This window comes from Chrysochloris asiatica, unplaced genomic scaffold (genome assembly GCF_000296735.1).
Source record: "Chrysochloris asiatica unplaced genomic scaffold, ChrAsi1.0 scaffold00005, whole genome shotgun sequence".
Taxonomy (NCBI): domain Eukaryota; kingdom Metazoa; phylum Chordata; class Mammalia; order Afrosoricida; family Chrysochloridae; genus Chrysochloris; species Chrysochloris asiatica.
The window spans coordinates 13,284,393-13,312,375 of record NW_006408523.1 but is presented as its reverse complement, the minus strand read 5'-3'; the positions used below and the strand labels follow the sequence as shown (position 1 = coordinate 13,312,375).

Below are 27,983 nucleotides of genomic sequence, written 5' to 3'. Positions count from 1 at the left end.
CCACAGGAGAAAGATGAGGCTTTCTGCTCCCGTAAAGATTTACAGCCTCAGAAACCCTGTACAGGGTTGCTATGAGTCAGAACTGACTCCACAGCACATACCAGCAACATATATATCTGTTTATATATGTGTGTGTGTATATATATATTTATATAAAAAGACCAATCGCAGTGTTATGGAGTGCAACAGGTTTTCCAGGTTCTGCCGTCATCTGAACAAAATCACAGAGCCATGCAGCATGCTCCATTAGAAAGAGAAGGAAAAACATCAAACAAAACCTCTGAAACCAGCAAAGTGCTGTTACTGTTGTGGTTCCGGACATCATTTTTTAAAAATTAGCTTCTCACTCATCATCTGGAAAGAAAACATCCTAGAATACCATCATTAAAACAGCTCTGCTATTGCACAGTTACTATTACATGTCATAAAGCAGGTACAAGATAGTTCACATTCACAGAGGGATGATACAGGGCGGTCCTACATCTAGAAGACTGGAGGATACAACTAAAAAGGCATTGTTTGAGACCTTTCAGCAGAGGGCCCACAGGATGGTGCTACACAGCTCTGGTAGAGAAATGTTCTTAGGTCAGATTTCCTTTCATTAGTGGCACAGTGTTAAGTACTCATGGCTCTGCAGAGTTAATCTCTATTAAGGGAGGAAGAACTAATTATAAAACTTCCCAGCAATCTCAAATATAATTGAAAGTATCCAGGGGTCCACTCATCTACCTTGGAGTCCTGGTGTGGCACAGTGGGATAATACACTGGACCATAAGGTCGGTTTGAACCACAAGCTCAGTGGTTCAAACTCACCAGCTGCTCCTTGTAAACCCTATACAGGGTCACTATGAGTTGGAACCAACTCGACAGCACTCAACAACAACAACAACATTCTAAAGACTCCGTACCGTCCTTTAGGACTGCTAAACCTTCTTTATTTTTCCCTGCACACCACCAGCTGACAGGTGACGTTTACAGCATCTTCGTAACTCCAATGATAACATAGCATGACAGGTGTTAGCAAGTTAAAGAGTGGGGAGAAAATACTGAAATGAAGTATAAGAAGCAGACACTCAAAAGGTGAGGTGAAACACAAAAAACTTTGTGTTTCAGGCTAGCTAAGGTGGTGCTGTAGGATCAGAAGTGGACTGTTTACTGCAAGATCAGCAGTTCAAACCCACCAACTGCTCCATGAGAGAAAAATAAGGCTTTCTGTTCCCGTAAAGTCTTGGAAACCCTGTTCAGGGTCACTATGAGTTGGACTTGACTTAATACCAGTGGGTAAGGCACTCTTCCAATCTTTGAGTAAGCAGGTAGTGTGGTATGTTCGGAAACAGACTTTGATGCATGGTTAATAAGCAGAGACTCCACTGTACAATGGGGCACTGACCCTGCACAGCTACACTGAGGCATGAACTTGAGACAAATCACAGACAATTTCTGACATATATTTAATCGAACTCCGTATGTGGCAGCTGCTAGTATTTAAACACTTCATGAATTTTACTTCAGAGAACGAAGTCTAGAGGGCAATTAAATGCTTCCCATTTATTTACTTTTTACTGCTTCTTAAATTCGTTGAGATTTCCTCAGTAGTAAGTCACACTAATTAAACACTCTGTACGCCTGGTTGGTGGAAATTTTACATTAATTGCTGAATATACAGAGTTTACAGAGGATAGCACAGCCAGAAACCAGCACGGAGCCAGCCTGTCTCCATGTGCGTCAAATACACACAAACCTGCTTTAAATGAGAGGGGTTGTTTGGGAAAGAGCATGAAAGTACATTCTGCACAGGAGGGAATGATGATGGGAACAGAAAATGTCAAGAGTCTAAGGGTATCTCAAAACAACTTTATAATTTGGGCAACTGAACAAAGAAACAAAACTTGATGTCCAAGTAATTGCGTCAAATAACAAACTGTGGCTACAGTAATACTGTCAGAGCAAGAGTTACCTCATCTTATAGTTGGAGGTTTTTTTTTTTACTCAAGGAATAAGTTTTAGTTGTTTTTTTAAGTCCAGTGGTTCTCACATATATTCACGGTGGTGAAGCTGTGGGATTCACAGTGATCTTTATGAAATGTCACGAAACAGTGATGTGGGGTACTAAATTCCATCATGTGAAAGCAGGAATTTCATGAGCAGAAAATGTGACTTTATTAAAGGTAGATAATTCTTAGCCATAAGCACCTGTTCATCAAAACCCACCCCCCACCCCCAAAAAAATTCTAATGTTAGAGAGCTGCTTAGGTCTTACTGTCTAAAACACTACTTCTCCCAGAAAGCACACGTGGAAAGACAGCTTTTCACGCTGACTTTTGTTACTATCGTTAGATTACACTTTGGTTGTGGTCCCTGAGCGGTGCAGATGTTAAACTTGCTCAGCTGCTAGCCTAAAGATGGGAGGTTCAAGTCCACCCTGCGGCTTCTTGAGAGGAAGGCCTGGTGGCTTACCCCTGAACTACCAGCCATGGAGTCCTGGTGTGATGTTACAGGATAAACACTAGATTACTAACCACAAGGTCAGCGGTTCAAACCACCAGCTGCTCCTCAGAAACCCTACACAGGGTTGCTATGAGTCAGAACCTACTCGACAGCATTTAACCGCCACCAGCCACTGAAAATCCTTTGGAGCACAGCACACACAAGGTCGTCATGAACGACAGCCTTCACGATGCTAATCTTTTATCTGTTAAGTTTTGGGTGACTCTAACAGTGGACATTTATTTTCCCAGCATCCTTTGATGGAGTCCAGAAGAGAATATTCACACAAAAATTACCAAGAGTCCAATGTTGCTGTTGGAATTGGCCCCAGTCTCCCTGTTCTTACTTCCTAAGGTAAATTTTCCCTCCTCTCACCCTCTCTGGTCAGGGTTTTTGCTTCTCGTTTTCAAAATGTAATCCTTCTGGGTTCTGACATCAAAACCCACTTGGCAAGAATGAAATGAAAGCTCATTCATGTGACACTGTAAATACGCTCTTATTTAAAATGTTCCCTCTTTCAGAATAGACCGTTCATCCTGGGCACACTCTACTTTACTCACTGCCTTTCTTTGTTTGCCAATCAATTCCTTCCCTCTCTCTGTTCGAATAGGAATATCCATTAAAAAACAAAACAACACACAACACTGAATACTCAGAAAGGTCTAATTCATTGCCACCGAGTCATTCTGACTCTTGGGACCCCTGGAGGGCACAGTGGAACTATGTCACAGAGTAAGTTTTATGGATTGCTCATCTTTCTCCCACGGAGTGGCTGGTGGTTTGAACTGCTGACCCTGCAGTTAGCAGCCCAACACTTAACCCGCTGTGCTACCAGGGTCTACAAGGGAAAACCAAGAATGAACTGCAGAGAACACAATGCTTTTATTTCACTGTCTCTGTTTTTCAAGATAGGATATGTTCATTCAGCAAACAGAAAGAGACATTAGAATCATTATGAAAAGCATGATTTATTTCTAGCAATAACATGGAGAACAGGACACGAATCGCTCCCTAGGAATGAAGTGTGTGTGTATGTCTGTTTCAACACGTCTATTAAAGGTCTTGACCTAGGGACTGCAGCCTTTTAGGGAATGAGCCCACCCATGTGTTCAAAACCCAGGAACACAGGAAAAGAGAAATGTACACCTCAGGTGCCCAAATGAGATCTTTGGAACAATGTTATTTAAAATAGCTAAGTCTTTAACTAGGCCATTGTTGTTAAGTGCTGTCAAGTCGGTTCCAACTCACAGAGACCCTGTGTATTGGGTTTCTGAAGAGCAGCTGGTGAGTTTGAACCTCTGACCTTGGGGTTCAAACCAACCTTGCAGTTGAGTGATTATCCTACAGCGCTACATATGACATTTAATTTTATTTACGCTCTGATTTTAAAATGACTTTAAATATTCACGTTAGAGAAAAGCTATCCCGGCTGCAGATGTTTACCCATCACTAAGTTGACTGAACCCTAACGTGTCGTGCAGATGGGCTGCACTGTTTATAAACCAGATTCCACACTTCCTAGCAACGGTTCTCACTCCAATGACCCATATGCTACCCAGCTTTTTAATTTACATCGTTCCTTACTGATTATGGATTTGTCTCATAATACAGACCACACTGAGAACAGGAAATGCTACCAATACATGTTTAGGTTAAATCAGCGAACACATGAACAATCATACAAAATATTTAAAGGCCAACATTGCTTTGGGATTGTGTTAACAGTTGTGTTGTTGTGATGTGCCGTGGAGTTGGTTCTGACTCATAGCGACCCTGTACAGGGTTTCTGAGGCTGTAAATCTTTATGGGAGCAGAAAGCCTCATGTTTCTCCCACGGAACAGCTGGTAGTTTTGAACTGCTGACCTTGCAGTTCGCAGCCCGATTCGTAACCAACAGTCAAATAACTATTTTTCTTCATGCGATCTATCCTAAGTTTATAAAACATGGCCTTTTATATACTAAATAACCAACAGTAGCCAGCATAGTACGTGGCATCAGATATATAACCTTGGATACTGTTTCCTCTTAACGAGACACTGATCATTCCATCACCTTTATATTCACTAAACTGAACACTCTCCTTCCCCCCCCCCAACCACACAACACAGACATGGCTGCTTAGTGAAGAACAAGGTCAGTTGTCTAGAAGTTTAGAGATTTCCTAACCTGTCTCAGCCTCAGTTTTCCTCATCTGCATAATGGGGACTTAGACACTACACAGGTTGGACTCCTGGTGTAGCGCTGCAGGATAATTCACTGGACCACAAAGTTTGTTTAAACTTCAGTGTTGGTGGTTCAAACTCACCAGCAGCTCCTCAGAAACCCTATAGAAGGTTGCTATGAGTGGGAACTGATTGGAACCGACCTGACTAAATGCCGCATTTAACAACAAAAAGTAAGGTCGTTGTGAAAATCATTGCCTGATCCCAGAAGGCACTCAATAAATAGCAGGAAGCTAATATAATAAGTAATAACAGAAGAGGAAATGCAGGGATTAAATCTCTTCCAGGATTGCATCCTATCAGGACTGGGCAGTGTTTCGTTCTATTGTACATAGGGCTGCCATGAGTCAGAACTGACTTAACAGCACTTAACAAACAAAACCAAAGCATCCTATTACGAAACTGTTTTCTTGGTTGCCCTGGCAACTTAACAGATGTGGTGTCAACTGAGAAAGTCCGTAATGACAGGGCTCGATCTGTGGAAGATAACTTTTCTAAACAGCATGATGACAGCAAACTTAAGGTCATGATTTTGTTTTCCCGGTAACCTCCAATGGGTGCCTCTGCACAGTACATATATGCCAAGGATGAGCCCTGTTGTTGCTGAACCGCTGTGTCTCATCCACTGTGGATCCAGGCCAGGTGGGCCTACCGCTTGGTAGGGTACCGTTAATGCCTGAGTGCACCCTAACAGTTTCCCTACATCCCTGCTTCTTTATAAGGTGCAGAGCATCAAACCCTAAGCCTACAGCTACCACTTCAATTCTGACCAATAGTGACCCTAGAGAATAAACTAGAACTGCCCACATCATTTTTCAAAGCTATACATCTTTATAGAAGCACACTGCCTTATCTTTGCTCCCACAGAGCTGCTGTTGGATTTGAACTGTCAACCTTTTGATTAGCAGCCAAGTGCTTCACCACTGCATGACCCGGGCTCCTCTTCTGTATACAGAACGGAACACGAGATCACCTCAGCTCTAGAGCTATAAACCTCTCTTACTGTCTCAGGAGGTCACAGGCCCAGGGAGGCATGGACACAGGTGAGTGGTGATTGCTAAGATAAAATCTACAATCGAATGCCTATTATGTGCTAGACATGGGGTAGGTGGGATTTATTTATTTATTTTTTGCAGGTCGTTGTTAAATGTCATCAAGTTAGTTCTGACTCATAACAACCTTGTACAGGCTTTTTGAGGAGTAGCTGATGGGTTTGAACCTCTGACCTTGTGGTTAGCAAGGTCACACCAGCATCACACTAGGACTCTATTCACACAATAACCTTATGGTGGTAATGTGCTGTGGAGTCGGTTCCCATTCATAGCGACCCTGTACAGGGTTTCCGAGGCTGCAAATTTTTATGGGAGCAGAAAGGCTCATCTTTCTACCGTGGAACAGCTGGTAGTTTCACACTGCTGACCTTGCGGTTCGCAGCCAGATTCATAACCACTATGCTACCAAAGCTCCTTCAACAACCTTACAGGGTCAGCACAATCACAGGTTCTAAGTAAGGTAATCAGGACTTCAAGAGATCATGCAGAGCCAGCCCAAGGCTGAACACCTGGCTGACGATGAAGCTGGCAATGCCAGCTCCACACATCATCCTCCAGATGTACGGGACTCTGATGTCTGCAATCTGGCTGGCCCTTTCAAGAATTACCTCATTTAAAGCTCCCAACAGCATTACATTTTCCAGTCTTACAAATGAGGAATCTTAAACTCAGAGATCAAGAGCTCTGGTAGCATAGTGGTTGTGAATCGGGCTGCTAATCTCACGGTCAGCAGTTAGAAACTACCAGCTCTTCTGCAGGAGAAAGATGAGGCTTTCTGTTCCCGTAAAGATTTACAGCCTCAGAAACCCTGAACAGGGTCTCTATGAGTTGGAACCAACTCCACACAGCAACAACACCACTAAACTCAGAGATAGTAAGTGACATTCCCAAGGACAGTCAGACAATAAATGAGCTTTTATTAGAAACCACCTTGTTTTTCTTGGGAGTCCAACCCAATCTGCTGACCAGACCCGGGGAGATCTGGGAGCCTTGGCAAACACTGTTATCTCCCTATCAGGCCAGGACCCTAAAGGGGTAAAGTAAGAACTACAGGACACCACTGGTTCTCCACCCCACGTGTCAGTACCTCCTCTGTCCTGTCCTTATTTACCTGGCTGGCGAGGAACAGGCAGTGTGGGAGAAATGTTCTCACCACTGTTCTGAACTTGTTAAGTGCCATCCAGTTGGTTCTGACCCATGGCGACCCTGTATAGGGTTTCCCAGGAGCGGCTGGTGAGCTTGAACTACCGACCTTATGGTTCAACGCGACTTTGCCGTCCAGTTAATGAATCCACAATGCTACACCAGGACTCACTGATATAGGTATGAAACCGAAACCAAAACTAAACCCAAACCCATCAACGGATTCTGGCTTAAAGCGACCCTAGAGGACAGAGCAGAGCTGCCCCAAAGGGTTTCTCATCTTGCTTCCTTGGAGGAGCTGATGGATTTGAACTGCTGACTTTTTAGTTAGGAGCCCAATGCTGAACACACGGTGCCACCAGGCCCCCCTGATAGCAGTGTGTTCATATTCAAATACTTCACTGTTTGCAAAAGAATTTTTAGCTAGAAAGATTCTAAAGAAGATTGGAAGGGGTTCCAAGCATGGTTCTCCAAACAGAGCATCTGGGTCTCAGCCCCAGAGTGGCACAGTGTGTAGGGCTGGGGTGGGGACTGAGAATTTGCATTTCTAACTAGTTTTCAGGAGCCGCGGCTACTGCCGGAGATTACACTTGGAGAAGCCTAGTAGAGGCTCCTGGTAAGAAACCACCGTGGTGCCCATACTCCCTGTATGTGGGTCTTCATTTCCCCACCTGCCAAGTGGGTTCCTAGTTATGTTTCAGAGAGGCAGGAGTGGCAGGGCTGCTGAGAAGGCGATGTGCTGTATGCTGTTAAGTGGCTTTAACTCATAGCGACGCTATATAGAGTTTCCGAGGCTATAAATCTTTCTGGGAGCAGAAAGTCTCAGCTTTCTCCTACAGAGCGGCTAGTGGGTTCAAACTGTTGACCTTGTAGTTAGCAGCCCTATGTCACCAGGCTCCATGAAGGGCACAGGTGAAGTGACATGATGTCGGGGCAATCCGCTTTACTCTGCTAAAGAGCTCACTTTAGAGAACAGGAAAGCAGAGAATGCTGTTAGTTTTCCAAAATATTCTCAGGATTAAACATACTAATTAAAGGACCACTAATGCAATTTCCCCTTTCTATCCTGGAATTGTAGGTAGTCATTTAGCAAGAATGGAAAGGGTTAGGGTTCCGAAAATGAGACATCAGCCAAAGAAGCCATCCATACCTACTTGAACACCACTTTCCCAAACTCAACAAGACAAAAAATATTCTACTTTCTAACCCTGAAATGTTTTTTCCATTTAATTTAGGAGCAGAAAAAAATTAAACAGGAAAGTATTTGGACTTACTGTTCCTTTCTATGTAGATATTTAATTTCAAGTGTTACAACACATGCATTTGTTTAAAGATGTTCTATCTGAACCCTCCCATTTGTCTCTTGGTAAATACTGCCTCTTAGTGAAGAGTTCACAGCCTCCCGAGACATGTTTCCATCACTTCCAAGGACGCAACACACACCAACCAGTTGTTGTTAAGTGTCTTTCAGTCAGTTGATGACCCTGTATAGGGTTTCCAAGGAGCAGATGGTGGGCTTGAACCATCAACCTTGTGGTTAGCAGTCCAGTGCTTATCCTACAGTGCCACACCAGGACTTCACCAGTTAAGCGTCATTATATTTCAGGACCTTCAAATCACTATCTATGAAATGATTTCATTAAAGGTGTTTACGGATTAATAGCTTCCTTATATGGGCTAAGCAGTTGCTAAGAAAACTACAACATGGTTACGTTCCTCTTGCTGGTTGAATTAAATAAGCAAAATAAATGTAAAAGGCAAAAATCAGACCATTCATAGCTTGTTCCATACGAACCTTAAATGCCAACGTAAACAGAGAGAGTGTGTCGAGAGCCGTAAGGCAAACCTCAGTAGCAATGTTGGCTTCTAGTAAGGACTGGTGAAGAACATCCGCGTCTGAATGACCGTAACCTGCAGGAATTATAAGACACAATTACTGCCAAATAGCATCAGATAGAAGGGCTGGTGGGCAGGGTAGCCACAGTCAACTTTTGATTATGCAGAGAAGGCCTACTTTGGGCCTGTGTCACCCCATTTCCCTTTGCGTATGTGTGTGTGTATGGATATTAGTAATGTTTCTATTCAATTATAACTCTTTTCATCTCTGAAAAGGACATAATACCAGCACACATTAATTATGTGCTGGCTACGGAGCAGTTGTACTCTGTAACACATGGGATCACCACAAATGGGCACCCACTGCTGAGATGTGTTAGCTACAATTTGATGAACGTTACATGTGTTCTTGTCTCATCTGATCCCTCAATAGCCCCGTGAGGTATGGACATTATTAAGCCCTTTTTTTTACAGATGAGGAAACAGGACATAGAAAGGTTAAGCAATTGTCTAAATTCACACAGACAGCAGACCGTGGAGCTGAAGTGTGCATCTAGGCAGAAATCCATCAGCTCAGCTACAGTGCCTGGTTCCGCTATCAGGACGTGAAGAAATGGAGTGGAGAAGGCAGTTGAGACTTCTACAGCTTCCCATGTTGAAACAGCAGCAGGATGAGCCCCAGGGTCAGGCTGCTGGTCCCTGAAGCCTGTTCCGCCACTTTCTATCCAAGTGACCTTGGGCAAGTTACTCGACCAGTCAGACTTCAGTTTCCTCATCTGTAAAATGGGCCTGATAACAGTAATCTATCTCAAAAGGTTGTGGTGAAAATTAAAAGCGTTAATATTTGTGAAGCCCTTGGAATAGTGCATGGTACTTAGTGGCATTATGTAGGTGTTAAGTCAAAAGCTACAGACTGGTATAATCAAGAGCTGACTGTGTGGCCAACAACATTCTAACTGCTGTAATGGAAAGCAAAACAGCCACTACTTCTGAAAGAAATGTTTTAAGAAAAGGAAAGGACTTTAAGAGTCTGTCATTTAAATGTAGCTGAATCACACATAATTTAAATAAGAACTGATGTCTTCATGTTGCTGCAGTATCAATTTAGTACTAACATAAAATGCAGTCTGGTATGAAATTAGAGATATTATAAAATGGTAACGCAGGAGCAGAAATTCATACAGGGATGCAAAGATGTTATTACAGTCTCCATCTAGATGACAAAGAAAGATGGCAGAAGAGTCATGCACCACTTAATGTCCACAATACAGTCTAAGAAATAGGATGTTATACAAAAGTGGACTTTGTGTGGACAGTGGGTTATATATAGGCGGTTCCTGGATTCCGAATAAGTTCTTTTCCTAAATCTGTCTGTAAATTGAGTTTCTTTGTAAATCTTAACAGTTAAGTATGATTTGTAGCTATATCAATCAAACTTAGTATGTCTTTAGTGCATCTTTCTACACATAAAAAACATGAATGAAAGACTTCCAGATACACTAAAACATTGCTAACAATCCAGAAATCGTATTTTGATGCTCACAGAGTATTGCCCATTTGTTATTCTGAGCCATTGTTAAGTACCTCAAAAATTTAATGTAATAGGTTTTATGGAGTTTGGGATCGCATCGGTATATGCAGTCATAAAACATCCTAAAGGACTTTCTGTGGTGCATGACTGTGTAATAAAAACCCCTGTAATGTCTTTCTCCCAGGAGCAAAAATAAATCAACACTCAGGATTTAGATAACTGTCTTAATACTCCAGAGAGGAGGACATTTTGAATGTAGATCAGGAAAATGAAGAACAGAGAGCTGATGGAATTTTCTTGAGACCAATCATGGGATGCAAACAGAATCTGCACCCCAAAATGCCTTCCCTAGGCCACTGTAGCCAAGGCTTCATTATTACCATATAAGAAACGAACTAGCATGACATCATGACGATTGTAATACATGTTCCTCCTACGGAATGACTTCTTAAGAACTGCAAGAAGTGTTTGAATGCTACAAAATTACTTTTTAGGATACGATTCAAGCACCATGATGTGTTTTTTTCTTCCAAGTGTGCTTTTTGCTTTTGAAACGGTGGCTGTGAGGTTCTGTGTTAGGGCATTACATGATCTTCACCCAGTGAGCGACATCTCTTTTTAGTGAGGGTACATAACGCGGCTCATGCTAGGTCAAATGCTTTCAGATTTCTTTCTTTTTTTTGGGGGGGGGAGGGTAATGAAATCTCCCAGAGGAAAGAAAGACATTTTCTAAAATGCTAATTGCATCGCCTTTATAAGCCAAGGCCTTAGGCCTTACTTTGTTCGGGAAGGTGGGTTTGGTAAGTTGAGACAATGAAAGAGAGAAATAGAGTGATATAATTGTTGGAGTGAACACAATCCAGGGTGGTGGTGTTGTTAAGCGCCACTGAGTCAGTTCCAACTCATAGTGTCCCCTGTATAGGGTTTCTGAGGAGCAGCTGGTGAATTTGAACCACTGATCTTGCAATTCAAACCAACCTTGAGGTCTACTGCTTACCATACCTGTGATTAGACCAACCAAAGTGGTGACCTGTAGTGAGAGCTACCATTTACCCCAAATCAACTTTATCTGGGGCTGAGTTTGAACCAGAAATAAGACTTTAGAATCAGATGCAGATTCAAATGGTAATTGATCTGAATCATACAGGAATACAGAAGAAATGGCCCTGTTAGTCACAATTTTTTACTTGCTTTTTCTTACACTGTTTCAACAGAATTTCTGAGCTGGCCTTGTTGTTTTTTTCACTCCCTAAAAAGAACTGGCCATATGAAGAGGTGCTCCAAGTCACAGAGACTGCTTGGACAATACCCTCGCCGGGTACCACATGTCTTAAAGCCTGGGTACAGAGCTATGCATCAGGGAGGATTTTTATAGAATGATCACCAAGGCCAACATAAAAGAAATCGAATAGAGCTGGGAAGTCCAAAAAGAGGGTCTTAAGACACAGAGCAATTTCTTAAATTAAGGGTCAGCCACATTTTGGAAACAGCTTAACCCAATTCTGACCCCAGCAAGTGAGGGATGCAATGTCAAGCACACTGATTTCCACCAGGGGGCAGTGCTGTCCTGCACTGTGGACTCAGAGGCTCAGCACCCTAGCTGGGCTAGAGCCCAGGGGCCGAACTTCTTGAATGTACCACCCTCTAAAACTGTGCATGGCTTCAGCATCCTTAGATGAAGTGCTCAAATCTACAGTTTCCACTCGTCTGCCATTCAGATGTGAGGTATATTCTGAAACCAAAAAGCTTTTAAACACTTAGAGCAAAAACAGCCAACGAAGATGAGATTCTATTTTCCCAATCGTCACTAGTCTGTTACACTAACTAAATGACCTTACTCTGTCTTCCTGTGCCAACTCATAGAAACCCTATATAGGGTTTCTGAGGAGTGGCTGGTGGATTTGAACTCAGATCCTGTAGTTAGTAGTCCAGTGCTTATCCTAGAGAGCAGACCAGGACTCCAATTACTTACTTACTCTAGCTTATAAATAATGTTGCTGTTGTGTTCCATTGAATCAGCTCTGACTCATAGTAACCCTGTATAGGGTTTCCAAGGAGTGGCTGGTGAGTTTGAACCGCCGACCTTGTGATTAGCAGTTTTCATCCATATCCTACAGCACCACATCAGGAGTCCCTGATTTAATCCTGCTGACTACATCTCTAGACTATCTCTCACTCCCCAGTGATGTGGAAGATGGGCCTTTTCTGAAGGTCAGAGAACATTCTAGACAGAAGTGTAGGTCAGGTACACACTCTTACAGCAGGCACTGCTATTTTGACAGCTGCCTTGATTAGAATTTTTACTTTTAAGAAGAATTCATTTTTCTTTGGCATGTCATATGGACCCAGTAAAAAAGTAAATTTTATGAGAAAGCAGAAATGCTGAACAACATGGACTCTTCTTGCTAAAAGAAGGTGCCCAAATGTAGGAGACCTGATTTCCCAGGTACAGTAAGTCATGGTATGCAGTTGACTGACTGCAAAGTTCACAAAAAATGTTCACCCTTCAGTTCATTTTTATTGCTAACTAGGTTTTCCTCACAGGTAGCTCTGAAGGAGAGCGGAGCACAAGAATAATATTCCAAGGGAAATATTACACGATCTGTTCTCTTCCTTTTCATTCAACCAGGAAGACAGCAAACATACTCAAAATGGCTTGTGGAAATGCTCTTAATTTCAGAGTTAACTCCTGAGGAAACAGATCTCATACCATCTGTTTCCCTCTTTTTAGAATACCTCAGCCTAATGTTTAGCTGTGTCTAAAACATGGCACTTAGGAAGGGCAATAAACCCCAAAAGCATGAAGACACTTGGTTTCCGCATGTTGCTGTTGTTCAGCGCCATCGAGTTGGTTCCGACTCATAGGATAGGGTCTTGGAGGTACAGCTGGTGAGTCTGACTGCTGACCTTGAAGTTCAAACTGACCTTGCGGTCCAGTGCTTTATCCTACAGCGCCACACCAAGACTACGATCCTTCAAAACAAGTCCTCTTTAAAGACATTAAAAATGACTGATTCTAAATAAGCACTGTACTAGACTTCCTCAATTGTGAGGACAACAATCAGTGACCAACCAACATAGCCAGTTAATCTGGAATAAATCAACATAAATGAACCTGGATTTTAGAAGTGCCAGCAAAGCTGCAAATAATATGTCTCAGAACCAAGCATATGTCTGAGAATCAAGAAGTGTGGGTTTAAGAACATCTCATTTACTATCTTGAGCACACAGGCAGTTAGTTCCTGGTTAAGAACAACTCCTGTTTGCCCTTCATTGTTGTTGTTGTTAAGTACCGTTGACTCACAGCATCCCCTGTATAGGGTTTCCTAGGCTGTCAATCTTTGTGGGAGCAGAAAGCCTCATACCACCGACCTTGTGGCTCACAGTCCTGTGCGTATCCTACGGAGCCACTGCACCCTTTAATGTTAGGTAAAGTTTGCCTGCGCTTTGCAACCTACGCACAATAAACTTGATCACAAACACCTTCATTTCTGGCACATGCTGCTTTTAAATCATTGGCAGGGAATTGGGCCTTTTCTTACACTAAAACCAAAACCCAGCCACAGTGCCATCATGGAGCAGAACGCTTCTCTTCCCCCGAGTCTAGGGCTTATCCAACAGCCCCAACAGGGCTTCTGTCCTGCGCTAAAGGAAGGGAAACAGTATTTAGATGCACCTGTTCCGACTAACCTACAAATTCCACTGAAAGTCATAATTAGGAATGCATTTCTTTCTTTCTTTCTTTCTTTCTTTTTTTAAAAAAAAAGGCTCCAAGGACACGTTACCTGTTTTTAAAGATATATTTTACACACTTAAACCTTATTTTTGAATTTCAATTGTAACTCAGAGAAAGAATATAATGTCTGTATTTTTTCATATGAATTCAGTATTATATACAATGTTGTCGTTAGGAGCCATGAAGGCAATTCCAACTCATAGCGACCCCATGGGATAGAGCAGGACTGCCTCATAGCGTTTTCTAGGCTGTAGTCTATAGGGGCGTCCTGGTGGGGCCCTGTGGGGTTAACGTGCTGGACTGCAAAGTCAGGTTGAATCGCAAGGTTGGTGGGGTTCAAGCTTACCAGGTGCTCCTCAGAAACCCTATACAAGGTCGGAACTGACTCAATGACCACTTTAACAACAAAAACAATTTTTACAGAAGCAGACTGTCTGGTCTTTGTCTCCTGGAGCCCCGGGTGGGTTTGAACACCACTGTGGCACAGAGCTCCTTATTAAATACAATAAAGTTGTAACGTAATGACCACCTACATTCATACTGTTACGTAGGTGTCTAGGCTATCAAAGCATTTCAGAGTGAGATGGGCCTTATGAGCCATCTAGTCCAAGTCTTCACAATGCTGGTGTGACCTGCACCCCAGGCCTCCTCCAGCTATTGTCACACTTACAGCTGCCCGAGCCAGGCTAGCCCATTCTGCTCAGGGGCAGGGAGGCCAAGAAATGCTTCTCCACACTGACCTGAAATCCAATTCTCTGCATCAGACCCCAGTGATCTGAAAATTGTGTCTTACATGGACTTACACGGAATACAGGTTTTCTTCAGGTCTTTCTACCTCTTAGCTAGCTTTACACCTTTATACCACCAGTGAGAAATAGGAATGATGGTGCAGGTGAATTTAATATCTCCCTAGAGTAACAAAGACCATCAAAGAAATACAAAGTGCTCTTCCCCTCCCCCCCAAGAATATCACTTTTTTGTAAACACGTTATCACTTAATTTCCCTTCCATAATGTGGTTTGTATGAAATATTCTATAGAGAGCAATCACTCTGAATTCTGTCATTTGGCACAATTCTCTTCTATTGATACACAGTGGGAGGAAATTATAGTAATAAGGCCTATGGTTTAATGTTCTAACTATTTACTCATCATCTATGCCAGGCCAATGACCCAAACAACAAACAATTGTCCTTTAATAGCATTTTTGAAATAGAGTATTTGGTCATTTTAATTATTTCCTATAAAATCCCAAAGCCACTAGAGTTATAAGCATCATCGTCATTGTGAGGTGCCATGGAGTTGGTTCTGACCCATGGTGGTGGTGGTTATGTGCCGTGGAGTCAGTTCTGACACATGGCAACCCTGTACAGGGTTTCGGAGGCTGTAAATCTTTACAGGAGCAGAAAGTTTCATCTTTCTGCCGCGGAACAGTGGGTAGTTTCAAACTGCTAACTTTAAGGTTTGCATCCCAATTTGTAACCATTAAACACCACCAGAGCTCCTAGAGTTATAAGCATAGTGCATATGAATTCTTTGTCCATGTTCTATCATGTTATTTACAAAGCACTGGGGGAAAGTATTAGAGAATTTTATTAAATATATCCTATATGGGTCGAATTGATTCGATGGCTTAACAACAACAACAACAAATTGTAGTAATGCAGATTCTGGGTGTGGCATTGTAGGATAAACACAGGACCACGAGGTCAGTTTGAACTACAAGGTCAGAGGTCCAAATTCACTATTTGCTCCTTGGAAACCCTTATACTGGGTTGCTATGAGTTGGAACCGATTAGATAGCACTTAACAACAACATTGTAGTAATGGAGTCCTGGTGTGCACTGTGGGATAAGCACTGGACCAGAAAGTCATCTGAATCTCAAGGCCGGGGGTTCAAACTCACCAGCTGCTCCTCGGAATACAGGGTTGCTATGAGCTGGAACCATTCACAGCCCCTCTGGAGTCCTGGTGTGGCGCTGTGGGTTAATGCGCCAGACTGCAAAGCCTTTTGAACTGCAAGGTCGGCGGTTCAAGCTCACCAGCTGTTCCTCGGAAACCCTATACAGGGTCACTGTGGGTCGGAACGGAGTTGACGGCGCTTCACAACAATAACATGAGCTGGAACCAACTCGACAACCACCACCACCATGTTATTTAGGAGTCCTGGTAGCACTGTGGGATAAGCACTGGCTTGCTAACCACAAAGTTAGCAGTTCAACCCACTAGCTGCTCCATGGAATAAAGATATGGCTTTTGGCTCCCGTAAAGATTTACAGCCTTGGAAACCCTATAAACGTTTGGTATGAGTCTGAAGAGACTCAAAGACAGTGGGTTATACGTTATTGGGCGATGGGGCTGGAGGTGGTGGTGCACTGCGGTCCTCACGGTCCTCTGCTGCCCTCTGCTGGTCACACGGAGATCTGCTAAATCCCTTCCTCTATCCAGGTGATATGTTCTTTCCAGACCCCCAATGGATGCCTAAAACTGCAAATAGTACTAAACCCTATACACACTAAGCTTTTTCCTGTATATACATACATACCTACAATAAAGTTTCATTTATAAATTAGGCACAGTAAGGGATTAACAACAACAATAATAAACTACACCAATGACCACAATACACTGTAATACAGGTGATGTAAGGAGCTCTGGTAGCGTAGTGGTTACGAATCGGGCTGCGAACCTTAAGGTCAGCGGTTCGAAACTACCAGCCGCTCCGCGGGAGAAAGATGAGGCTTTCTACTCCCGTAAAGATTTACACCCTCGGAAACCCTGTACAGGGTTGCTATGGGTCGGAACCGACTCGATGGCACTTAACAACAACAACAACAACAAGGTTATGTGAGGTGAATGCCGTAGCATGTTGGGGTTAGGCTGTAGACCATGAGTAAGTGAAACTGAAGAAGTGGACACGGGGTACGGAGGACTAGCCTCAGATGCCACATCCAGAGTTGCTATGAGTCAGAACTGATTTGACAGCACTTTAACAACAACAACATTGGAGTCCTGGATAAACCTTGGACTGCTAACTGCAAAGTCAGCAGTTCAAACCCACCAGCCACTCCCTGGAAACCCTACAGTGGGTTGCTGAGTTGGAACTGACTTGATGGCCCGTAACAACAGCATTGTAGTAATAAATTTTGAAGTATAAAATTTGGCAAAGTGGGTTACGTGTCAGGTTGCTAATTGCAAGGTCAACAGTTCAAATCCACCAGCCATTACAAGGAAGAAAGATGAGGCTTTACAGCCTCCGAAGCTCTACCGCGAGTCTGACATGACATAATAGTAACGTGTCGGTTACTGTAGTATTGAAATTGTTCCTACTTCGAGTCTTTCCTGAAATGAATTCACTTTAGACTTGCTGTCCCTGGTGAGTTTCTCATGCACTGGTGTGTATCATATTGGTTGGTCCAATAGAAGGCACTGTATTCATTGTTAAATAGGAATTTTTTTGGGGGGTGGAAGGGACAAATATGGCTACAAATTTATTATAAAATACCTAACTACGGATGTAAAAAACAACAACAATGTACGTATGTATACATACACGTCTACACACACCTGTTCATGTATACTTGTAGTATACACATACTTCTGTTTGTGGCTTTTGACTGAGCTATAATTTAGGGATCAATAGCTAACACAGGGGACGACTGAAACCACCCAAATACATAATCAGAACTAGTACAGGGAGACTGAATTCTAGCATTGACTTGTGTGTGAGACACCAGAGCCAACTCTGGATGAGCAGAAATTGCAGGAACACAAGCGAAGGGTAGAATGATCCGCTCACTGTTCCTGGTAAAGCAAGAGACAGTGGGATGCAGGGTGGTGTGTCCCTGACAAGTGACTGAAGCAAACACTCTAAGATGAAATGGGAATGAGATGAGGAGGATGGGGTTCTCTGTGGGTAGCCGGAAGAGAGAAAGGAAACTAACCATGCTGACAATTTGGCTTTTGGCAGCGGAACACAACCAGCTGTCTCTCACCACCAATTCAAACCTCCACTGCAAAATCCATTTGCACCGGAGGGAGCTGCTGCTCGGTTTGGTGGAATCAGGTTGGCTATCCGTGTGCTGATCATGCAGTTTAGTTTTGGGTTCTGTGTTTCTTAAGTGATTATTTTTGGAGGTAAGGGCTTTGGAATGCTTATGTTTTATTAAAATGTGCTTCAAAGTTCAAGCTTGTGTTTTAGCTGATATTGAATCAGTCCTCTGTTGAACAGAAAACACTGAAGAGGAAAAAGAAGTATTCAGAAAGGCCCATGGGAAAACATTATGGAGCAGGATCTTTTGTGACACACACAGGGCAGCCGTGAGTGGGAATCAATTCAACAGCAGGAAGTGGTTTGGTTTTGGTTTTCTATGTAAATCATCTGGGCAGCTGCAGTCCAACAGGTCCTGCCTACTCCCTATGCATATCATTCATGTTGATTTCTGTATGCTAGAGAGAAAACGAAAAATAAAAATCGCAAAATGTGGTGCTTTGATTCCAACCCCTTGTTAGAAAAAGCCCTAACAGACAAGATGTTGAAAAAATAAACCCAATGCTGTGTTACTTGCTGCTCAAGCATATTCTTCAACTAAGTGCAGAACCATCTTCAGATTGCTAATCCACTATGTGGCTGACTGACACAATGCTGACTTACAGCTAGCCTACAGTCGGACACAGGAGACTTCGCCACTTCCATTTAACGCTGTGGGGGAGAAGAGATGGAAGCAGCTGGATTTGGATTCTGCCACTTTCTTGTTTTGAATTTTTATCAATACAAGGCGTTGGGGATGTTGCCTTTACTCTTAGCCTTAGTATCAAGAGGTAGGGCTGAAAGTCTGAGTGAATGGGAGTCTTACAATTAGAAATGAGAGGAAGATATTCATAGCCATGTATTAAAAAATGGTTCTCAGATTGAGAATAAACAGTATTCCAGGTAAAGCAATAAGTTTTGCAGTGTCATGCTTGCGGTAGGAACAGAATGATTCAGGGCACAGGCCACTAACAGAAATGGTCTTTATTGTCACTGGTCACATTAGTATTAACAAGCTATGTGGCTTCTATCTTTTAGGTTTTCTAGTTTGTAGAAGATGATGAAACACTGAAGAAAACGAAACACACTTAAGTGTCTAAAAGAAGCACACGATGCTTCGTCCCCTCTGGCGACTAATAGAAGTGAATGGGTCATAATACACTCCCACGTTTTGGCAGAAATCTCTATCATGAAGTTAGAAAGCCCCAAAGTTAGGAAGGCAAGATGAACAAAAAGGTCTTGGTTTGCAAGTGAAGCAGCCTCATAAGCAGACTTCGACCTGATTAAATCTTACCATTGTCTACAGAAATCCCAAGCACACTTGAAATCTTTCTCACACTGAAAACACAGAAAAAGTCACTTTGTTATTGGACGCTTTGCCACAGGCTACACACATTGATTCACGGGCTTTAAGCTTTCACTGTTGATTAAGGAAGGAGTCACCAATTTTCAGAGCAGGCATGGCAGAAGGTGGACGCTTGGTCAACTACACGCACGGCCTCAGAGAGGGATTGTACCAGATGTTCTCAAGAGTGGTAGGAGGCCTACATCAACACTTGTATCAATCAGCTGTGTTAAGCAAAACAATTCAGAAAGTATTGGCCATAGACAATGAATCCAATGGCTACTTCTCAATTCTGGACAATGCATGGCTGCCCAACCTGTCCAATTTTATCTTAAAGATACCAGGCAGGGAGCAATCGGCAAAGGGCCAAGAGGGTTTAGGTGCCATAGTTGACCAGCTTCCCCATTGTCTCTCCCAAGTGCCAAGGACTCTCCGCCGGGGAGGGAAACCGCACCGGGAGCTCTTCACCCTACTTGTTCTGCGCTGCAAGAAAAATCAAGTTGGTGATGTGGTCTGGTGTGGCCCGGGGGCTGTCCCCGCTTGGATGTCAGCTGAGATGACTGGCTGTTACGATGATGGTATGTCATGGGACTTACTGTGGTGAAAAGTGAGAGAGTTATCCAGGCTGCCCAGCTGCTGCAATCTGGCATGCATCATTCCTGTTCTGTTACGGGAAACAGGCAATGTCTGAGACTTTCGATCATGAACTATGGGGCCCAACCCCTCCTGGTTCCTGCAACATGAGTGAAATGGGATAGAAGCAAAAGTTAGACTGGTTACCCTGCAGCAAGACCAGGAGCGTTAGGAAAGCCGTCATTGCACAAATGAGACTGGCCACGCACAGACTAGGTGCAGGTGAGCAGCCTGCCTGGGACCCTACCCGAGCAAGCCAGGAGCAAAAACAGGCAGAGTGCACAGCAGAGCGTGGGATCGAGGGGAAGCAAAAACCACGCCAAAGCACAGAGACCTTTCTCATTTTGCAAAGTACTTGACAGAGACTATTAAAAATAAATAAATAAATAAATAATATATATGTATATATATTTGCTGTTGTTATGTTCTGTGGAGTCGGTTCTGACTTATAGCGACCCTGTACAGGGTTTCCGAGGCTGTAAATCTTTATGGGAGCAGAAAGCCTCATCTTTCTCCTGTGGAACAGCTGGTAGTTTCAAACTGCTGACCCTGAGGTTCGCAGCCCGATTGGTAACCACTACGCTACCAGAGCTCCTATAGCGTAGTGGTTACAAATCGGGCTGCGAACCTTAAGGTCAGCGGTTCGAAACTACCAGCCGCTCCGCGGGAGAAAGATGAGGCTTTCTACTCCCGTAAAGATTTACACCCTCGGAAACCCTGTACAGGGTCGCTATGGGTCGGAACCGACTCGACGGCACTTAACAACAACAACAATATGTATATTATATAGATTGTTGTTAACTGCCATCGAGTCGATTCCGACCCATAGTGACCCTGTATAGGGTTTCCAAGGAGCAGTTGGTGAGCTTGAACTGCTGACCTTGTAGTTCAAATGGCTTTATAGTCTGGTGCATTAACCCACCGCACAACAGACTCTCTCTCTCTCTCTCTGTGGTGTGTGTGTGTGTGTGTATACATATATATATGTGTGTATATATGTATATATATATATACACACATATATATATGTATGTATATATATATATATTTATATATATATACACATTTATCAAGCCACCACTTATGTGGTGCCTAAGGTTAATGTTTCTGACAGCTGTCAAAACACTGCAAACCTTTTGGGATTCCATATATTAAAAAAAGGCAACTAACTAAATAAATAAATGCAGAGCATTGGCAGGCAGTGAACAAACATGCAATGGAAGGAATTAGATGAGGCTATTTGGACACCTTCATTCTTACCCAAGCATGTAGGAGCAGAGCCATACACTGTGTTAAACTTGTCAGCAATCAAGTGAAGAAAACAGAAAAGTGATCTGGGTTAGCAATTGGACCAGTAACTTCCTGCTGTGTACCGTCACCAAAGCAGATGAAACCTGACACCCGCGCTGGAACCACACCTGTCCCAATCCCAGAGCCAACCATTCCCCTTCACTGTGTTATTACTGTGTGGAGGAACAGGACATGCATGGACCATTGTCAGACAGCATGCTGCTGGTGGTTTCCAGAAGACACAATGGGAAGGAAAGGCACAGTATTTATGAAGCTCGACCACCATGGATGGTAAACACTGGCAACGTTGAAATGAAGATTTCAGAGCTTTTTCCCCCCACATGCAGCAGAGACCAAGGCAATTTTCTATAAAGCATAGAATTACATCATCTTCCACTTCCGCCTTCCCATGACTATCTAACTTTAAGGGATCAGATGGCACATACCTACAGATGCAAATATATACAGGGTGCTAATGAGTTGGAAGGCTTTCTTAAAAACCTTACATTTTAATCCACTGAAACACAAGCTAGCCGTTTCACCAAAATCCAATATAAAAATATTTTGTTGGGGCAGAAACCTGCAGCTTCCTGCATTCACCACTTTAAGCTCTGAGGCATTTTGTTCTATTTTGCATACTATTCTCAAATGCCATCTGGTGACGTAGGTGACAGATACTGATAAAAGGGTGTGAAGCCTGCCCAATATAGTGTCTTTGTGTTATAAAACACATAGATCATCCAGCTACACTGGGTAAAGTCAGCAAGAATAAACTGAAGGCATAAAATGAGACTAGTATAAGACCTCCCTGTATATACTTGCATTTGTACACAAATATCAAGTGTAAAGATTACTGTTATAGTTTAAAAAAGCCAAGTTTAGAAAACGTCAAATATCACCAAATTTCAATAAAAATGAGAAAATACACGTTACTAGGAGGAAAAAGCAAAATATGTTCTCAACATTTGCTTTTCTTAAAAGAAAACACATACTTTGATTTCTTAATACAAAATGTAATTCTGAAAATTTCTCTAATATCCCCAGAAAAGAATGCCAACATAGAAAACAAGTATTCACACTTAAAGATTTTTTAAAAACCCAAAAAACTCTTTCCTATAATTGGTTAAAAACAGAATTATATATAGGAGGGGAAAAAAATCAATTACAACAAAATTTTAGTTTTTTTTAAACATAAAACATAATCTCACTTATAATTATGCTATTTAAAAACAAAATAATAGAAAATATAATTCTTAGACCAATACCCGTATATCACACAGAGAGAACAGCTCACAACACAGGAAAAAAAAATGAATACAGACACGTGACTGGCTGCAGAGCAGGAGTTAATAGACTTGTTTATGGGCAGGATGTGCTCTGAGGAAGTATTCCAAAGAGGGGCTGTTGGGATACTTCTGAGCAGGAATGTCTAACTCCTTGAACTCAATGTGGAACCAAGGACATATGGTCTTGGTGAGGGGACTGACAGATCACGAGATGCAGCAGTATTTGGTGGGATAAAAACACAGGGCATTTGGAGATTACTAAGACTGAGAGGGGGGAAAACACTCAATTTCAGAGAAATTTGTGTCAGTCCAAAAATATTTGGGGTGGACTGGAAACAATTCTGCATTAAGAAAGAAGGGAAGTGGTTCAATGAGAAATTAGTATCTATATAGTTGGGAGCAAGAAGGTTAAAAATGAGAAAAAAAGAGACATCACCGAGAGGAGAAGGAGGAGACAGAACTAACAGTGCAGGTAAGATCTGGACGGAAGTGCACACGTGTGGCAACGTGCCATCGCAGAGAAGGCTTCCAAGAGTTATGTCGGAATTAAAAGGAGACAGCAGGGATGTAGGAATGCAGGAGAAAGATGCTAGCAGGTTTTGATGGTGGCAACCTAAACGCCTGCCAAATGTCTTCATAGTTTTTTGTCTGTGAATTCCAACTGCAAATCACCAGAGCTGACGATTCCCACACATTCAGAGCCAAGTAACAGAGAAAAGTAGGGGGAGTCAAGTGACACAATTTTCACCCCAGAACGGCCGACAGTACCTGGCTATGTATCGCTTTCCCATGTACTGGAACTGATGCAAGCAGACTCTGCAGATGAGATGTACAGTTATTAGGGAAATATGAAGACAACATTGTTACCAACACGCTCTTATTTAAAACCATCAATCATAGGAAATGCAATAAAATCTTATTTCTGCCTCTTACTTATGCCTGGAGGGCTAATAGGAGAGGCCTCAGATTTTGCTACTATCATCAGCATTGCAATGGATTCCTGAGGGACACAAAGAGTAAAGCCCACCAAGAAGATTTCCCATTTCCTCAGAGTCTGGATGTTTATTCCAAGGCACTTTTACCTTCAAAATCACGTAACGAATCAACGGTTTTGGACACTGTTCCAACTTGCTTAACCTTCACTTGAAGTTGTATAAGGAGCACTCTCGTAGCTCAAGTATGCAGACTGGCCCTTTGCAAATGTCAAATGTGGTGATACTGTTGTTAAGTGTTGCTGAGTCAGTTCTGACCCATAGCAACACTGTATAGGGTTTCTGAGGAACAGCTGGTGAGCTGGAACCGCTGACCTACAGTTCTAACCAACTTTGCAGTCTAGTGCATTAACCCACAGTGCCACACCAGGAAAAAAATGTGTAGTTTTGTTTTAATATAGCCACAGAGAAAGAAAGGGAAGTTACATGCGTCTTAAGGAACCTATTTAATGAACTCTACACAGTCTTGACAGCTAACTGAAAGGTTGGTGGTTTGAAGTTACACAGAGACTCTCTGACAGAAAGATCCAGTAATCTGCTCCCTTAACGATTCTAGCTAAGAAAATCCTATGGGGCAGCCCCATTTTGTAACATGGGGTGCCTATGAGTTGAGCTTGATGCGATGGCCCCCAACAACAGCTAATGTCTAATGAGTTCCTCTGGTGCTGTGACTCTCCTTGACCACATGACAGATTTCTTCTGTAACTCAGCAGAAGACAAAGTCATGGCACTATGAAATTAACAAGCTCAGAAAGCTGCGGATTTCCACCTCAGTATATGTACAAATGTACTTCACCAGCAAAACACGACCCAAACCAGCAGACACAAAGCTAACTAGTTATTCGTTATCTAATTACTATGCACAATCCTATTGTTTGCTGCAGAAATAATACTGAGCTGCCTGAAACCCTGTTGGATGTCATATACTATACTCTCTATGTAAATTAAAATAAAACCCCCAAAATACTGAATTCTGAAAATCAATGGTTTTCCATAAAAGACTGCAGATCTGTGGTTCTAATAGTAAAGAGCCTAACGTAAATCAGAAACCTAGATTGATGAGATAAAATAGTAATACGTAAGATTTCACTTTGACTTCTTATCAAACATTTGAAAATCATACTCGTTTTTTCTCTGTCTCAGTTTCTACATCTGACTGAATGTTTACGTTACATTCAATTTACACTAGCAGCGTCCACTCAATTCAGTTCATTCATTTTACGCTATTACTTTTGCTCTATCCTGCCACATATCTGTAACAGTTTAAGGCTGGTCACTGCCCACTGGGACTTCTGGTGTGGCGCAGTAGGATCAGCACTGGACTTCAAACAACAAGGTCGGCAGTTCAAACCCACCAGCAGCTCCTAGGAAACCCTACATGGAGTCGCTATGAGTTAGAACTGACTCAATGACACTTAACAACTGCCCATTGGGTCATGAGCCACCGGGCAGTATCCCTTCACACCTTTGACTTAGCAAGACAGGTACAGCAATAAGCAGAAAATAACAACAACAAAAACTACTCACTCTGATATCGTAAAAAAATCCATAAGCTCAGATGTTGAGGCCTTGTTCCAATACGTAAATAACGCATCTAGAAAATAAACATTTATTTGATCAGAATCATGATGTATATAATATACATTATGGAGAATCGCCTATTACTTTAGCTACGATGGAAAGATTGATGAAAAGATAAACCAGAGACACTAAGCTATATTGGATAACATATCCAACAGAATTATACAACTTTAAGAAGCTACACTTGAACAACTGAACTTTAATTTTTATCACATTATCTGGTAACCACACAGTACAATGCACACTTACTTACGCATGTGTTTATACATAGTAAAACATGCAGCTGGATTCAGTACTTCCTACATCTATTAGTTAGGAACACTGACTGCATCTGGTGAGTTGGGCAACCTTCTCACCTCCTTCTCTAAGTTGTTCCTCCCTCAGTCACATGAACTCACTGCACCCTAAGGTGCCTAGCTAGTCTTTTGAGTTGTTGTTGCTAAGTGCCACCGAGTCAGTTCTAACTCATAGCCACCCAACATAGAGTTTCTGAGGCGTTAAAATTACATGGGAGCGGAAACTCTGATCTTTCTCCTACTTTCGAATAGCTGTTGTTAATCTGCTCCCATAAAGTTTTTAAAAGAACATAATGCTGTTTTTTTAAACTACTTAAGTGGAACCACTGTTGAGTTTTTAAATTATTTCAGGGTATTTTTAGTTTAAGGCTAAAATATTATCTCGGGGAAATAATTTCAGGGGTTTACCCACCCTCCATGGCTCCAGAAAGTCTAGACTCCATGAGAATTAAAAAATTTGTCCTTCATTTGCTTCCTGTTGATGAGACTTCTTCTACAGAACCTTTTCAACTTTTGCATGCATATGAGGCAATTGAAAATACCATGGCTTAGGTCAGGAACACCTTAGTCCTCAAACTGACTTCTGCTCTTCAACACTATAAAGAGGTCTTGTGCAGCATATTTGCTCAATGCAGTAAGTATGTCGTTTGATTTCTTGACTGCTGCTTCTGTGAGTGTTGATGGTTGATCCAGGAGCAAAATGAAGTCCTTGATAATGTTGATCTTTTCTCCATTTATATGGATGTTGTTTATTGGTCCAGTGGTGAGGATTTATGTTTTCTTTACACTGAGGTACAACCCATACTGAAGGCTGTGGTCCTTGATCTTCATCAGTAAGTATTTTTAAGCCCCCTTTGATTTTGGCAAGCAAAATTGTATCGTCTACCTATCACAGGTTGTCCATGAGTCTTCCTCCAATCCTGATGCCATGTTTTTCTTCATAAAATCCAACTTCTTGGATTATTTGTCTACCATGCAGATTGAATAAATATGGTGGAAGAATACAACCTTGACGCATACCTTTCCTAATTTTAAACCATTTGATGTTCCCTTGTTCTGTTTGAACCAACTGCCTCTTGGTCTTTGTACAGGTTCCTTTTGAGCACAATTAAATGTTCTGGAATACTCATACTTTGCAATGTTGTCCATGGCTTGTCATGATCTACACAACAGATAGCCTTTGCATAGTTGGAGGAGAATATTGAAAGTCATGGACTGCCAAAAGAACAAACAGATCTGTGTTGGAAGAAGTACAGCCAGGGAACTCCTTGGAAACCATGATGGCCAGACTTCGTCTGTCATACTTTGGACATGTTGTCAGGAGTGACCAGTCACTGGAGAAGGATATCATGTTTGGTAAAGTGGAGGATGGAGAAAAAGAGGAATATGCCCAGTGAGAAGGACTGGCACAGTGGTGGCAGTGATGGGCTCAGGGATACCAACAATTGTGAGGTTGGCCCAGGACCGGGCAGAGTTTCGTTCTGTTGTGCACAGGGTTATTATGAGTCAGTACCGACTGATGGTACTTAACAATAACAACAACAGAACCTTTGATGAAAATGTTCAGTAATGATAGCCAGGCACCATCTAGTTCTGGTCTCATGACAAAGGAGACAATTAGCCACATCCTCCGTATCCTCTTCCTCTTCCCGAGTCTCCTTTTCCTCTGTTGCTCCACGTGACTAGAGCCAACAGTTGGGCCTTGGAACCTGTCACATCTTCTTCTCTTCTTCTTTTTTTATAAATAGGAACCTTGTATTATTTATCTTCCTACACAGAAAATCCTATACCTGGATTATAGAAGTATAAACCTTAACTATTTGTTGAGTAAATAGGTGACTAAATTAATGAATGAACACAAGCCATTTTTAAAAGGTAGTGGTTACAAATCGGGCTGTAAACTGCAAGGGCAGCAGTTCGAAACTACCAGCTGCTCCGTGGGAGAAAGAGGAGGCTTTCTGCTCCCATAACAATTTATAGCCTCGGAAACCCTGTTCAGGGTTCCTATGGGTCCTGTCATATCTTCTTAAATTGACTAGATTATTAGAAATTTAAAAATAATATTCTCAGGTAAAGCCAGGAATGTCACAAAATCAGTCTATGTGGAAGGAATGCATAGGTCCCCCAACACTGTGCTTTCTAATCTCAGAGACTGACTCATACAGTTATGCAAGTTCCAGTAAGTAGGAGTTTGTTTGGACCAATTAAATTTATTTCCATTATCTGCATCTCTCTCCCTTTCACTAACATGCTAGGTTCAACTTTAATATAAATTAAAAAAAATAGGTCCATTCACACGTTAGAACTTACTGTCTAGAATAAAATAATTAACAGAACTCTTTCCTCCCAACGAAGTCTTTTATTTCACCGCTGTTGTGAGCTGCCTGTCGAGTTGGCCTTTTACTCATGGCGACCCTAGGCACAATGGGATTGGCCACTGTGATCCGCAGGGCTCTCACTGGATGAGATTTCAGCAGTTTGTCTCCACAGAAAGCAGCTCAGTATCACAGCAACTCCACTGAC

At 42.3% G+C, this 27,983-nt stretch overlaps 1 protein-coding gene across 4 annotated transcripts in view; it reads right to left on the bottom strand.

The window, feature by feature from the left end:
- Positions 1-27,983, bottom strand: part of DOCK9 (dedicator of cytokinesis 9) — a 372,149-nt gene that overhangs the window by 45,763 nt on the left and 298,403 nt on the right. For 2 of the 4 annotated variants that reach the window (XM_006831978.1, XM_006831979.1), the window contains exons 36-39: positions 25,111-25,177; positions 23,360-23,407; positions 19,979-20,115; positions 8,701-8,816 (exon numbers count right to left, since the gene is read on the bottom strand). In XM_006831978.1, coding sequence (XP_006832041.1) covers positions 8,701-8,816; positions 19,979-20,115; positions 23,360-23,407; positions 25,111-25,177 — 368 coding nt within the window. Of the gene's footprint in view, positions 1-8,700; positions 8,817-19,331; positions 19,376-19,978; positions 20,116-23,359; positions 23,408-25,110; positions 25,178-27,983 lie in introns of all 4 variants that reach the window. The other 2 variants (XM_006831980.1, XM_006831981.1) reach the window with 2 other exon arrangements.